General features: G+C 38.0%; 2 protein-coding genes across 2 annotated transcripts; one reads left to right on the forward strand and one right to left on the reverse strand.

Moving 5' to 3' along the window:
* Positions 1–1079: 1079 nt before the first annotated feature.
* cops5 (COP9 signalosome subunit 5) lies at positions 1080–6589 on the reverse strand. Its single transcript, XM_087788942.1, has 8 exons — positions 6336–6589; positions 4293–4527; positions 3679–3807; positions 3290–3355; positions 3131–3216; positions 2723–2834; positions 2040–2188; positions 1080–1259 (listed from the first exon to the last, which is right to left on the reverse strand). Exons 1-8 carry the CDS (start codon positions 6470–6472, stop codon positions 1169–1171), a joined length of 1005 nt encoding a protein of 334 aa, XP_087645068.1. The 5' UTR covers positions 6473–6589; the 3' UTR covers positions 1080–1168.
* A 400-nt stretch (positions 6590–6989) lies between these two features.
* On the forward strand, positions 6990–11943 carry LOC148081890 (uncharacterized). The gene is made up of 10 exons (XM_087788943.1): positions 6990–7097; positions 7183–7279; positions 7352–7425; positions 7942–8002; positions 8635–8833; positions 9430–9553; positions 9665–9796; positions 9865–9941; positions 10865–11011; positions 11149–11943. Exons 1-10 carry the CDS (start codon positions 7025–7027, stop codon positions 11203–11205), a joined length of 1041 nt encoding a protein of 346 aa, XP_087645069.1. The 5' UTR covers positions 6990–7024; the 3' UTR covers positions 11206–11943.
* Positions 11944–13134: the final 1191 nt, after the last annotated feature.

The following is a 13134-nucleotide window of genomic DNA, read 5'->3' on the forward strand; positions in this document are numbered from 1 at the left end:
TCAACAAAATTGTATCAATTTTAACTTATTTTGGACTTGCTGTTGTATTTAAGTTATTTATTTTTCACTTGCTTATCGAAGGCAGCAGAGTTTTAAATTAAATTTATTTTTAAACACTAAAATAGCTAAAAATAATAAGTAAAAAAGACAAAAATCTGCAGTAAAACTACGCTAGAGGTGTAGATCATCTCATTAATCTTTACACATATTCTCTATCTCTGGTGCAATAAACCTCAGACCTGCATCATATTCAAAAGTCAAGAGAGACAGTTGAAAACATTTGGCTGCCCACTGGTTGACCTGATTAACATGTTCTTCTTCAGTCATGCATACAAATGTACATCTGGGGATAATCACAATATTTACTTTTCCAATGAGTTCAACATGCTCCAGCGATTCTTAGATCATCAAATATTCACCGAGAGCCACTAAAACGTGCATAGTTGAGATGCTTTCACATCTCCGTGACATCATCCGTGGAATACATTTTAATATCTGGCAAACGTTGGGGGGGTCAATGTGTGGAAGTGAAATGTGTTTTAATTGTTCAAATTTGAATCCGGGTAATACAATACATTTTTTTCTCCGGTCACTTCACTTTCTGACACGGCTGGAATAATGGTAGGAGAAAATCATTACGTTGCCAGATTTGGTTGGACTTGAGTCGGAGCAGCTGTCGTCGAAGCCCTGAGAGGATTTTCTCGTGTGACATCAAAAATATACTTCCAGCTTTTACGTTATCGTGACGAAAAGTCTTGACACGGAACCAAAGCCCGAGCGTCCGCGACGTAGAGCAGACGCGTGTCGTGAATGGAGTCCAGTGTGTGCGGCTTCTGTTGCTGCGCTGCCTCAAAACTGACGCGATGACCACGCGGCTGGTGCGTGGACCCCCGGGGGCCCGAGCCGTGCCTCGTAGACACTTCCCACACATGCTCCTCGTCCTCCGTGAGTCTGAGCAGAGACTCCAGGTTTGTTGTTCCATTATGTAACGACACAACGCTTTAGCGAGAGTGACAGATCGGTGCCGGGATTGGTTTTGTTCGGTGGGTTCGCGTGGTCGCAGACAGACACAAACGCAGTTTACTTCATTCAAACCTTTTATTGTTTTCAATGACTTTGACGAGGACAAAAGAAAATGTTCATAGAAGTGCTGTTCAAAACAGGAGGTTTAATTGGCCGAGGTGTTGATTTGATTAAAGAGTTTGTCCTTTATGACCTGAGACATCAGACCGTGGATCGCCTCGATGGTCGTCTTGCAGCTAAAATAAGTCAAGAGGAAAAGCAGAAATTAGAACCACACACACACACACACACACACACACACGCAGAAAATAAAGTTATAAACAAATATAGTTCAACAAAGACAGCAGTCAGAGTCATCAGAAATAACTGGATATACCATCATGAATCGTTTTAATTATCAAAAAATAATTCTAATATTTTCTATTTAAACTCAAGTCAAGTATCAACTATTTGTGAACACAAACTGTCACACATAGTCAGGTTCTTACATCAGGGGCAGGAATAGTTAAAAACCTTTTACGTCAGGCTGCGTGACTCACATGAAAATGTATTTGAATGTTACTGGGCTTATGGAAAATTACACTAAAATGAATCAATACATTTCAAACGTAGGACTTAATAACTTTACAAGCATGATCATTCTGAGACTTCATCTGATTAAACAGTATTTTATCTGAATTACTTAAGGTGCAGACAAGTGTAGGAAACTTCTGCTTCTTTTGGCGACTGTTAATCTTATTGTATTACTAATATTTGTAATAATTGGGGGTTTGAATTCAGCAAATCATATCAATCAATTGTATGTACAAAAAACAGTCAAACTGTTGAATTATTTGGTAATTTTTCATTATTTTAATTTATATTTAAACATATTTTGCTTTTATAATATTAGATGTGCTCAATAATTACTTAGCTGTGTTATGAAATATACAAACATAATGAAAAATGCAAGTTCTAATAATTAAAAAATAATAATAATTTCAATCAGAGTCAGCAAATAAAAGCCTGATCATCACCTGTCTCGTGTTGCTTTTGCCAGTTTGTCCTCGGACTTCCTGTCGTGCGTGTCCAGGCCCAGCATGAAGCTGCCTCGTCCCAGCTGAGCCTCCGACTGCTCCAGCTTCTCCGACAGGTCAAACACCTGACCCGTGGTGTAGTCCGAGTTCTGCCGGGGCCACAAACACAGAGCAAACAATTCATGGACAATTTCACAACAAAAGCCACATTTGTTTCCAACAGCGCGGCAACGAGTCTGCGGGTCCGACCGTGGGGAGACTCTCTGTGTCTGCTGCTGAATGAAGAGCCGTCGCCGAGACGTTTGTTCAAGGTGAGGCCGTGTTTTTAGGGGCGATGGTAATTAAAACACAATGACACGGGGGCCCCTGAGTCGGGCGACAGTGCAGCGACTGACAAAGCCCGTCATCCATGAAGCAGCGTGTTCTTGACATCTAGTCAATTCATCTTCCTGCCGGCTGCCAACCAGCCAGTGTTTGGATAAGCCCGATGTGTGTTCGAGCTGTTGAGTCAAGCCTGGGACAGAACCGCGGCTTCACACACTGACAAAAATCACGTCAACGTTACCGAGACTGAAATATGAAGACGATCCACGGACGAGTCGAGTGTGCCTTGACTCCGAGCTAAGCTGTTGTGTTTAACCGTTCGCTGACATGTCACACAATATAGACAAATGCAGTCTCACCGTGAGCAGGCTGGAAGAACTTAAGGTGTTGACCCAGTATTTGTTCCACAGCAGCTCCAGCAGCTTCCTGTCCAGGGAGGACTTAAAGTAAGTCACCTCCAGAGCATAATACCTGACATGAAAGAAACATATTAATGATCGCAATAACAATGTTTTTAATCAAGTGTTCACAATTATTTGTTAATAAATGCAAATGAAAGCTATTCTTAAACTAAATTGGTTTAATACGATATTAATCAGGAACAAAACAAACATTGATAACTTCAATAAATGGGCAGAATACCTTTTAATATATAATCTCCTAATGCAGTAGAAGATTTAGTAATCGTCAACATATCACATTCAAATTTGTAAGCAACTGTTTAAATCAACATTAGTTTAATGAGGAAACAGGCGCGTAACACTTACTGTTTACAGTGAACACCAAAGTCTTCGATCTTGTTCAGAGGGATGGTCTGATATTCAGACGGCCCTTCATCCGGAGGTTTGTAACCCTGCACAAGATGTCAACAAAAAAACAACAAAGTTCATTCAAACTCATTCAGATCAGCTGCTAATGTGACTGACCTTTGGATAAGTCCTGAAGGCGCCCAGGTTGACTTTCCCGGCAGAGATAGTCCGGGTCGGGTCGATCTGAAACGCACACACAAGAAAATATTGCCTTCATTTCCACCGTAACCTCGACCCGACAAACTCCCTCGGTTACCACTCAAAGTGACCCGCGGGAGCCGTCGAGTGCTGCTGTCTCGGAGCCCGGAATACGTGATTAATTACACGACGCCCGGAGCATTTTTAGGACTCGAAGACGACTCTGAGCTGCAAATAGTTGATACTTCTTTTAAAAGAAATATTAACCTCATGTTTCAAGATGTTTAAGATCGTTTCATCATTTTTTCCTTTAACTATGAATGATTAAATTCATGTAACAACATCATAAAGTAAAACGTTGATCTCACCACGACGGCAACAAACGGCTCCTGAAACTGCTGGTTGAGCATCTGAGTGCTCACATCGATTCCAGACAACCAACATCCGTAGCCGGGATGACTGTGGTACCAGCCGATGGCATTCTCCAGTCGACCCACCTGAGGGATTGAAGAGAACCTCATCGTGACTTTAAATGTCATGTTTTACAGACAAACAGGGTTAATTACTCTAATAAAAACTCTGATTATTCTTTTGCTGTGTCTGTAAATTGATTTTATATTGATTTAAGTTGAAGGCGGCTAGTATTGTAATCATAATCAATCGAAAGATACATTTGCATTTTTAATTAATTGAATGAATTGAAGAATTTATACTAGTTAAAATCAAAAATCTGAGAAAAATGATAGAAATGTATAACTATTAAAAGAAATGTTTAAATTTAACTGATGAATCCTCAAATATACTGTTAACTCTTTTTTTCATTTTTTAAACTTAACTGTTCTTAGCAGGTATTGAACTAAATATATTAAGACATAATGTAATTAACATCAGTCAACAATAACAAACCTTAAATTAAATGCTTAAGTGATACTATGCAAAGATTTTTTTTTTCATTATTATTTACAAGCTTTAAGCAGCGAACCTGTTTGGCATTTTCAATGTAGGCCGCCATGTACTCGTAGGCTGCAGCCTGGGCGTTCACTCTGGTCTCGGTTCCCTCCACCGGCAGAGCAAAACTGTCCATGATCATCATGGTTTCTCCGTCCACCTTCCCCAACATCAGGCCCATCACCTCCAGGTTCCCACCGGAGCGGGCGTGCATCACCATCTTCAGCAGAGCCAGGGCTGCAATCTTGCAATACTTGAAATAGTGGTGGCTACGATGAAGGGAAAAAAAGAACATACGAAATTACTGTAGATTTTTCAGAAGCCAAAGATTTTTGTAACCAACTATGGGTCAATAGTGCCACCTGCTGTACTACAGAGGACTGACTCGAGATGAAAGGAGCACAAGAAAACAGAATATGAAATGCAGTATTTTTTTTAAAGAGTAAAAAGAAACAGAGGATGGAACAGTACAGCACACTTTATTTGTGTTTTTGTGACTGCAGGCAGAAGAAAAACACATTCAAACAGGAAAATCGGAATACCCGATGAATTTGAAAGTTTTCATTAAAGGATTAAGCAAAAAAGTTTAAACACAACACTAAATTGTAGGAAGTAAACGTGTCTTCGCTGCACCATTTAATAGAAAGAAAGAAATAAAAATAAAATAAATAATCGGCCTTCAAATGAAGAGCAATTAATCAGCTGCGACTTCCTTGTAATCCTTTAATATCACGGTCATACTCTATACTGTTTAAATCCACGTTTGCTAATCCTTTTTAAATAATTTATTAGTTCATTCATCTTTTTCTATATCCATTGATTGTTTAAAACAAATTTAGATTTTCAGCCAATTGAAAGATCTTAGATCATTAAATATGGGTAAAGATTTTGAATACATAACTTTAAATAAATTGATAATTAGAACATAATATTTTCAGCTATGACTCTTATGTCAATGTCAAATGACTATGAAGCTATAAATCAATATCTATCACAATCGATGACTGCCATAGATCTCGAGGATGTATCACAATTCAATTCAATACATCACATAAATTCAATATAGACTTGTAATTATTAACAAAATCTTTTTTTTTTTTTAACTTCACATGCGTGTGAATAACGCTAATATCCATTTATCTAACCAGTAGCCAATTGAATAAGCTTCCCTTTTGGGGTTTATACACTAAAATCTAACACTAAAGGAGTCAGTGCCTCAACAACCATGAACCTCACCGCACGTCACAGACTACATTAAAAAAAACGAGAAGAAGAATAATCCTTAAAAAAGACGTTATTCTGGAGCATTTTAATGATTCTGAGACAAAGGCAATTTTGTTTGGAATGGTTTTAGCGAAAAAAGTTATTCTTCAGTGTTGGAACAAAGAAGTAACTGCTAGTTTTGATATGTGGCTTATGGAACTTTCAAAGACTCAAATACTTAAATGGACTTAAATGGAGGCGATCCGCTATGAACGGATAGGAAAGGCGGACAAGTTTCGACGGACATGGCAGCCTTTCTTGGACTATATCTCGGCACAAAGAATGGACTCCTAAAATGTTATATTTTTCTTTTGTGTACAATATGCAAGTGTTTGACTGGATTGCCAAATATTGTTTTGTAAGTGCTGTTTCTTTTCTTTTTCCTTTTTTTTCTTTGAGGGGGGTGGGGTGATGTGGTTTCTGTATTGTTTTGTTTTTTCTTGTTTGTGTGTTTTGTCTTGTTCTCTGAAAAATCAAAATAAAATACAAAAAAAGAGGTTATTGAACAATATGTATCAGTACCATTTTGATGCACTAGAGGGAGACATTTGTCCAGATGAGGAGAAGATCTAAATCACTCTCAAGAGAAATCCTGTATCTTTCTTTTCACACATTATTATGAAGTCAACAGTGAGATCAAATGATAGTTCAGTTTACCTTCATCTCACATAGACATTTACATTTGTGCTGACGACATTATTTTGTAACCATATGATGAAAAGCATGAACACACGCCAGATCGACGGTGGATTAATAAGCAACTATAAAATCCTTCTCACGGAGAGAAATGTAGATTTAAAGTGTCGTGACTCACTCTTTCGTCCATGGCTTCGCAGCGAGGATTTCTTGTTGCTGCTTTTTGTCGTATTTGTAGATTTCATCCACGCTCTGAACCTCCGTCATGCTGTTGGTGAGCTCCCATGTCTTCTGGGCGGTGCTGCTGCCCGCCATGCTCGGCTGTAGAGAATATTCTCCTAAATATTAACAGTGAAACACGTTTAAACCTCCTGTGGAGTATTGTACGAGCTAACACTGTTGTCTTCCGCCGACAGTCTCTTCTTCGCTTCCCACCCCCACTGTCATAGCATTGACGTCAAGCTAATACTCTATTCCGCCATCTACTGTCTAGGAGACGAAGTGTAGCTACTTTATTTCTCAAGTAAAGTCGCGAGAACATATTAAAAATCTTTGACTTGTAGCTTTTATTAATGTAAGTCAGTCGATCTCTCTGGTCATTCTGAACGGTATTATCCGTGTGAGGATTACAATTCTAACAATCAATAACATTTTAGATCATTCTTTGTGATAAGCTTAAAAAAAGTACAACTTAAAAGTCGCATTTGCACAAAACAAAGCCAAAATGAAGAAAGAACACAGTCCAGTGAGGATATTTGGAAATAAAGCCTCACCTCAAAGTTTATTTTTATGACGTCATTAAGCAACATTTAGTTGTGTTTAAAGCAGCTACACCTTTTTGTTTCATTTCTCTTTAACAAGCCCACCATGAGGAGGACCAGAGGACGAGGACTTGGCAGCTACAATGATGGAAACTTTTTGGCGACTGGATTAATGATAGGTAAGAATGTATCTGGATCCTATAAAATGAATTTCTGTAAAAAACACAAAAAACAACCTTGAATGAAAGCTTAATATTTCTGCAGGAAATCAAGAGAGTAAGGACAATTCAAGGGTAAAGAAAGAACAACTTCGACAAGATCTTCTAAAGCAGATCTCAGAGAAGCAAAAGATCACAGAACGGTACTCTCAGATTTATATTTAGTGCAATAACTCAACCTTCTTGATTCATATTTTTACCATTTGTCATTTCAGAGATGACCGCCGTCATCCTGCTAGAACCAATGGTTATTCAAAACCTTCACCTCATCATCAGGAGCTTGCTCAGAGTATACTATCGTATTACTTCATCCTAACACATATAACTATAGACTTTAGACTTTAGACTTTCTTTGATTGCAATATAGTTTAACAGAATAAATAAATAACGTTTTAAATATTGCATATTATAATTAATGTATATAAAAGTATAAATATAAATACGTTAAAAATAGTGCTAATATGTTATAAATAGAGTAAATACATAATATTTGAAATAGTGCATAGCTCAAGTCATATTTCATTCAACAGTCATCAAGCCTTCTGCTTGTTATATAAGCTACATTATAAAACAGATTATTTACTGATCTAACTTCCACTAGTGTGCATATTAGTGGTTTTCTGTTCACGTACCTCCCCCTCTTCAAGGTTATGGAGGTGGTTATGAAAAAGTGTAAAGTCTAGTGGATGATAAAAAAAAATGGATGATCTGAATGTGCACCTGGAGATGGAAGCTGTCAGAATGATCAGAGGAAGTCCTGCAGGGGGCGCTGACTATCGAGTTAAACACTAGTTTGTTTTTTCAGATCATCAACTGTTGCAAACGATGCCAACTAGGATGAGCATCAGTCCTCGCTTTTATCCTGAGTGAGTATCCACTCCAGTCATCCCTAGTCATGATGATAAAACCTGTATCTACTCCAAACATGATGATAGAACCTGTATCCACTCAAGACATTCTAGTCATGATGATAGAACCTGTATCCACTCCAGACATGATGATAGAACCTGTATCCACTCCAGACATGATGATAGAACCTGTATCCACTCCAGACATTCGTAGTCATGATGATAGAACCTGTGTTCGGATGTAAACATCTCTCCCCCTTTGACTGTATTTATTCGGCCCTCTTAAGGTCAAGGTATGATCGTGTATAAATGGTTCTAATGCATTAACAAATGTATTTATTATTTATTTACATTTTAACATAACACGTCCCTCCTTTTTGTGTGTAATTTTTTTAAGTTATTTGAAGAAATGTTTTGGAAAAAACTCATCTATACAAGAATAAAATTGCAGCTTATTTAACTTAATAAATGTCATGGCCTAATGACGCACGTTCCTTTTTTTTAGGGATATCTTTCTCTTTTATTTTGCTTGGCGGCCCCTAACAACTCTCAGTTGTGGCCCTTGAAGAATTTTGATTGCCCACCCCTGCTCTAAAGTCACTCTATCCATCTGAAGTAGTCAGACATAAATATGTGCTGTGGCCCCACAGGAGGGACCCCACACCTGTGGCAGGAGAAGACTGCAGTTGGCAGTCGACAACCACTCGTCTGCAGAGAAGCGAAGACGGATCCAAGCAGCAGCGTCAGGTCGGATGGGCCGATGATCCTGAGGAGCGTGAAGAACCATCAGAGGGTCGAGAGACGAGAAGAGCATCGGACGAGAACGAGTGGTGGGAGAAGATGGGAGACGTGAGTGTCAGATTTCATCCAAGGAAACATTTACAACATGCATCATTCATCTTACGTGCATAGAACCACACACATGACAAAGACTATCTTTGATACAACTCTACTTTGAAACATGTTGTATTGTATAGTAATAAGCAGGTAAACCATATTTTTAATCCCCCAGAAGAGCACACAGTATTATAAACTCTAAATGCAGAGGGTTTTGGGGTCGAATGTTGTTTGCTCGCTTCCAACTCACTTATTCTGAAAACTCTTGCGTTATCTCAGGGTCAAGGTGACCCAAAGGCCCGAAAACAATTGTGTTTGAGGTATCCCTTGTGTTGCTTCTGGGTCAAGGTGAACGATCTTTACCACTGCATATATAAATATATATAAAAAACAATTTCCCGAAGGAGACGTCCTGAGGGATCAATAAAGTTTTACCTTACCTTACCTTACCTTATATGTATTTATGGAAGCCAGGTACGTTGTTCACCTGTTGAGTAAAAGACAAGCGAGCGTTGACATAACCTACATAGCTAACGCTGTTGAGAGTAAATAAATATTGTTCATTGTTTAGTTTTTTGTTTTGTTTCTCACTGTTTTTCTTTCTACAGTTTCCACGAACAAGCGACGCCAGCTGCCAGACTGACGGCCCCACCGTGAGGACCCTGGGAACCCAAATGTCCATACAAACTGAGCCCAGTCACGGACGGAAAAGTCCTTCTCCTAAAAAGACGAGTGAGTGAAAATAACCTTGTGTGTGATTGTTGCAGACACAAGTACAATAATATTAATAATAACATTAGCGCCATAACTTCGAATAAAGTAACATGATCTTCTAATCTTCAGATGAAGAAGTGAGCAGAGTCGCTCCGAAAGTCCCTGCAGCCCACAAGAGCACAACGATCTCTAAGAGACCACCCAGGACCGAAGACAGGTCACATGACCAGCACGGATATTTCAGGTCAAATGATACAGAAGGTACTTTTGAAAAGTTTTTTTTTTCTACATATTCTCCAGGTCAGAAGATAATCCTCTTTATGCTGCAGACCCAGCTGCACTTAAAGCCAAAGCTCAGAGGGACTTACAAAAACTAGACCAGCACAAACTACAGCTGAAGCAGCAGGTAAATAACAATCGTTTACTGAAACGATCAATAAAGTTTTTTCAAGTTCAAGTGAAGGCTACAAGGGTTTAACTTTTGTCAGTGATTCAACTAGAGAAATATATCATCATTTTAAACATACTTTATGTTTAAAATATATTTTAAGAACGACAGAAAGGTTATTGTATATACTAGTATGAAAGTATGTCAGCACCATCAGAATATTGAACGGTTGAATTTGACATTTTTTATGTTAAAACTATAAATCATTCATTGAAATGTTGTCGTTTTTTGAGCATTTTGTGAATTATTTATTGAGTAATTTGCATATTGAAAGTTTTTTTTTTTTTTTTTAAATAATTGAATAAAAAAAAAAGGTATTTTTTTACACTTAAGAGTTTGATATTCTAATTCCAAAAATGTGTCTGGACATCGCATGATTGGCTGAAAGTTGAATTAAGTAGCTCCGTAATCTTTACGGTTAAAAAGGATAGAATATAGGAAACGTATTTTTGAATTAATAATAATAATATTATTTACAAGAAAAAACATGTTTAAAATGTTTAAACAGTGCACGTCCTTTTTTTTTTAATATTTGAATTTTTTAAAGTCCAATTGTAAAGTAAAAATCAACCTTTAAATACAAGCAACTGTGTTCAATTATTGAATACATTATTTGAATGCTTAGGAAAACAACATTTTTAATTTAACAATTCAATATTCTGACTCTTCCAAACATGTCCGTTGGGGAACATGTGTGGTTTATATGTGAAAATTAATTTTTAAACATGTTCATTTAAAACATCTCAGTTTATAATTATTATCCTTCGAAATACATTTTTCAAACATTAATCGTGTGGACTTGAAAACGAGAGGCCCTGGTTTTATTTAATGGAAGATTCCGTTTGTTGAAAATACTGCATGTTGTTAATGTTCAATGTTAGATCGAAGAGAAAAAACGACAGAAACAGGAGAAGGAGGATAAGATCAAACGAGAGGAGGAGAAAGACGAGCGGAGGCTGGCGGAGCAGAGACAGCGGCTGCAGCAGCAGTACGAGCAGGAGACACTGATGGAGGCTGAGGCTGCTAAGGTGAGGACGGAGGTCCTTGAGGGGGTTTAATCTTTAACGTTATAATGTGATCGCTAAAATACTTTCACTCGAGAGACATGTTTTCACGAGACGCGTAAAAAATAGTAATGTTAAAAATCATGTTTGACCTGTTACAGAGGGGGGGGACGCAGCGGCTTTTGAAACCGTCCCAGAACACCTCGACGAACCTTTGATCCGTCGTTCTGAGTCCAGCGATGAAAGATCTCGCTCGTGTTCGACGACTCGATCCTCGCTGGACAGCAACAATCATGAAGGAGGAAGTCCCCGGTTCAAATCCCTGAGACAAGTTTGGATTTTATAGGCAGGATTGTTTGTCGAATGCAGATTTGTTCCTCATTTTCACCTAAAATACACATGTTCACACAAATCCGAATCTGTTATAACAACACATCCTCACACCCGAGCCGTGCAATTTCCCCCTGGCGTCCATAAGGTGACGTTACAGGGGGGACAAAAGCGTCGGTTTTAGCCTACCCGGGTCACCCAGTAATATACAGAGCACTCCCCGACGTCGGATTCAAACGACCTGGGTTACATTTGACGCATCGCCTAACTCGTCGTTGCCATGGTAACGTAACGTGACGTGTCGCTGTTGTCATTTGGCTACCGTAATTCTAAAACTATGAAGCGCACTTGAAATGTTTAATGTCAACAGTGCGATTCTACCCCCAATTGTGCTTAATGACCTCGATCCACTTTGAGGTCATACACGATAAATTGGTAAAAAATGCTTAATTTTTATTTTTTGAAGCTTGGATTGTTCACGCATCGCGGAAGTCAAGAGGCTCTCGTGGATTAATAAATGCTTAAAAGGTCCTGTAAAAGTGACTATATTGTATATTTTTAGGTGTTTCAACTCCATAATGTTGACATTGTTTTATGAATGAGTAAAATAAAGTCTGGATGTGTTATTTCGCTTGATCCTCTTTATAATCCGGTGCGCTTTTCTATGAAAATAGAACCTTTCATTGAGATTGCGTTTATGGACATATGTTTTCTTTTTATTTAGCTGCCATTATGAGCGATCTACGTGACGATAGTCAACAGTAATCGCGATCCTGCAGAGGTGACGTCACACACGCTAATAAACTGATCGTGTAGGAATGTAGAGCCGTCACACCACATGAATAAAATTAGATATTGTGCTTGTTTGTTTAAAAGCGCCATGGAATACAATTGTAGATGTGTGCTTGTATAAAGACCGAGTTAAGTTTTGCAGTTTCAGCGTCAGCTAAAAAGTTTTCAAACTGCCGCACACGCAACTTCCGCCAAACCTCCGGATGTTGACGTCACACTTGTTGACAAAGATCGATAGCATTTTGTCCTCACGTTTGTGCAGTAACTTGACGGAACCAGGTGCGCGTCACTCGTCTATTGAGGTAAGATATAATTATTGCTTTAAGTCGACTCTGAAATAAGGTTTCATTGCGTGTAATGTAACTTTCTGTGGTGCGTTAAAACGAGAGCTAGTTCGCTAAAACTTAGCTTTTTAAATTATAATGTAACTCACACACGTATTTTGTTTGTTATTTTGAAAGGACAAAATATATTTATATTCCAATTAAAAGTTTGCTATATTTGTAGGTCATGGTAGGCGATTTATTTGATTAAGATTCAAGATATTGATTTCATTTATCACTTCCGCATATTAATACAGATAACATATTTATCGTATTTTATTATATAAGTATACGTTTATTTTAACCCTTTTGGATGAGGGATTTGATCTGTTGTAGTTTTCTTTAAATGAAAGAATATATATAAATATAAAATAAATTCCAGCATAAAGAGGTAAACCAGATGGAAACACCATCAAACAATGGATGAAGGAAACATGGAGAGCTTATCTCTGAATGATCAAGTATACTTGCTTGTATTTATTGATTTATTATATTTAAAAGGGATGTTTTAGTTTTGTTTTTGCATGGAAGTGACCTGCAAGAACTGCCCAGAACTCCAGACCTGCTTGACATGAAACCTTTCTCTCTGTGGTTCCTGACAAATGATTTCAAATGTGAAGTAAGTGAGTAATATTTGTAAGCATAGTGAACACAAACTTGTAAACCTACAGCACATCCCATCATGGAAATAATCTAAAATGC

This window comes from Callionymus lyra, chromosome 4 (assembly GCF_982586985.1).
Source record: "Callionymus lyra chromosome 4, fCalLyr1.hap1.1, whole genome shotgun sequence".
Taxonomy (NCBI): domain Eukaryota; kingdom Metazoa; phylum Chordata; class Actinopteri; order Syngnathiformes; family Callionymidae; genus Callionymus; species Callionymus lyra.

What these genes read in the sequence shown, in the direction of transcription:
- LOC148081890 (XM_087788943.1), top strand. Translation starts at nt 7,025, where the DNA reads ATGAGGAGGACCAGAGGACGAGGACTTGGCAGCTACAATGATGGAAAC. An exon ending in CAGGTCAAATGATACAGAAG is followed by an intron (nt 9,797 to 9,864) that starts GTACTTTTGAAA and finishes TTTATGCTGCAG; the next exon opens with ACCCAGCTGCACTTAAAGCC. An exon ending in TGGAGGCTGAGGCTGCTAAG is followed by an intron (nt 11,012 to 11,148) that starts GTGAGGACGGAG and finishes GACCTGTTACAG; the next exon opens with AGGGGGGGGACGCAGCGGCT.
- cops5 (XM_087788942.1), bottom strand. Translation starts at nt 6,472, where the DNA reads ATGGCGGGCAGCAGCACCGCCCAGAAGACATGGGAGCTCACCAACAGC. An exon ending in AGCCGTTTGTTGCCGTCGTG is followed by an intron (nt 3,356 to 3,678) that starts GTGAGATCAACG and finishes TGTGCGTTTCAG; the next exon opens with ATCGACCCGACCCGGACTAT. An exon ending in GTTCTTCCAGCCTGCTCACG is followed by an intron (nt 2,189 to 2,722) that starts GTGAGACTGCAT and finishes TGGCCCCGGCAG; the next exon opens with AACTCGGACTACACCACGGG.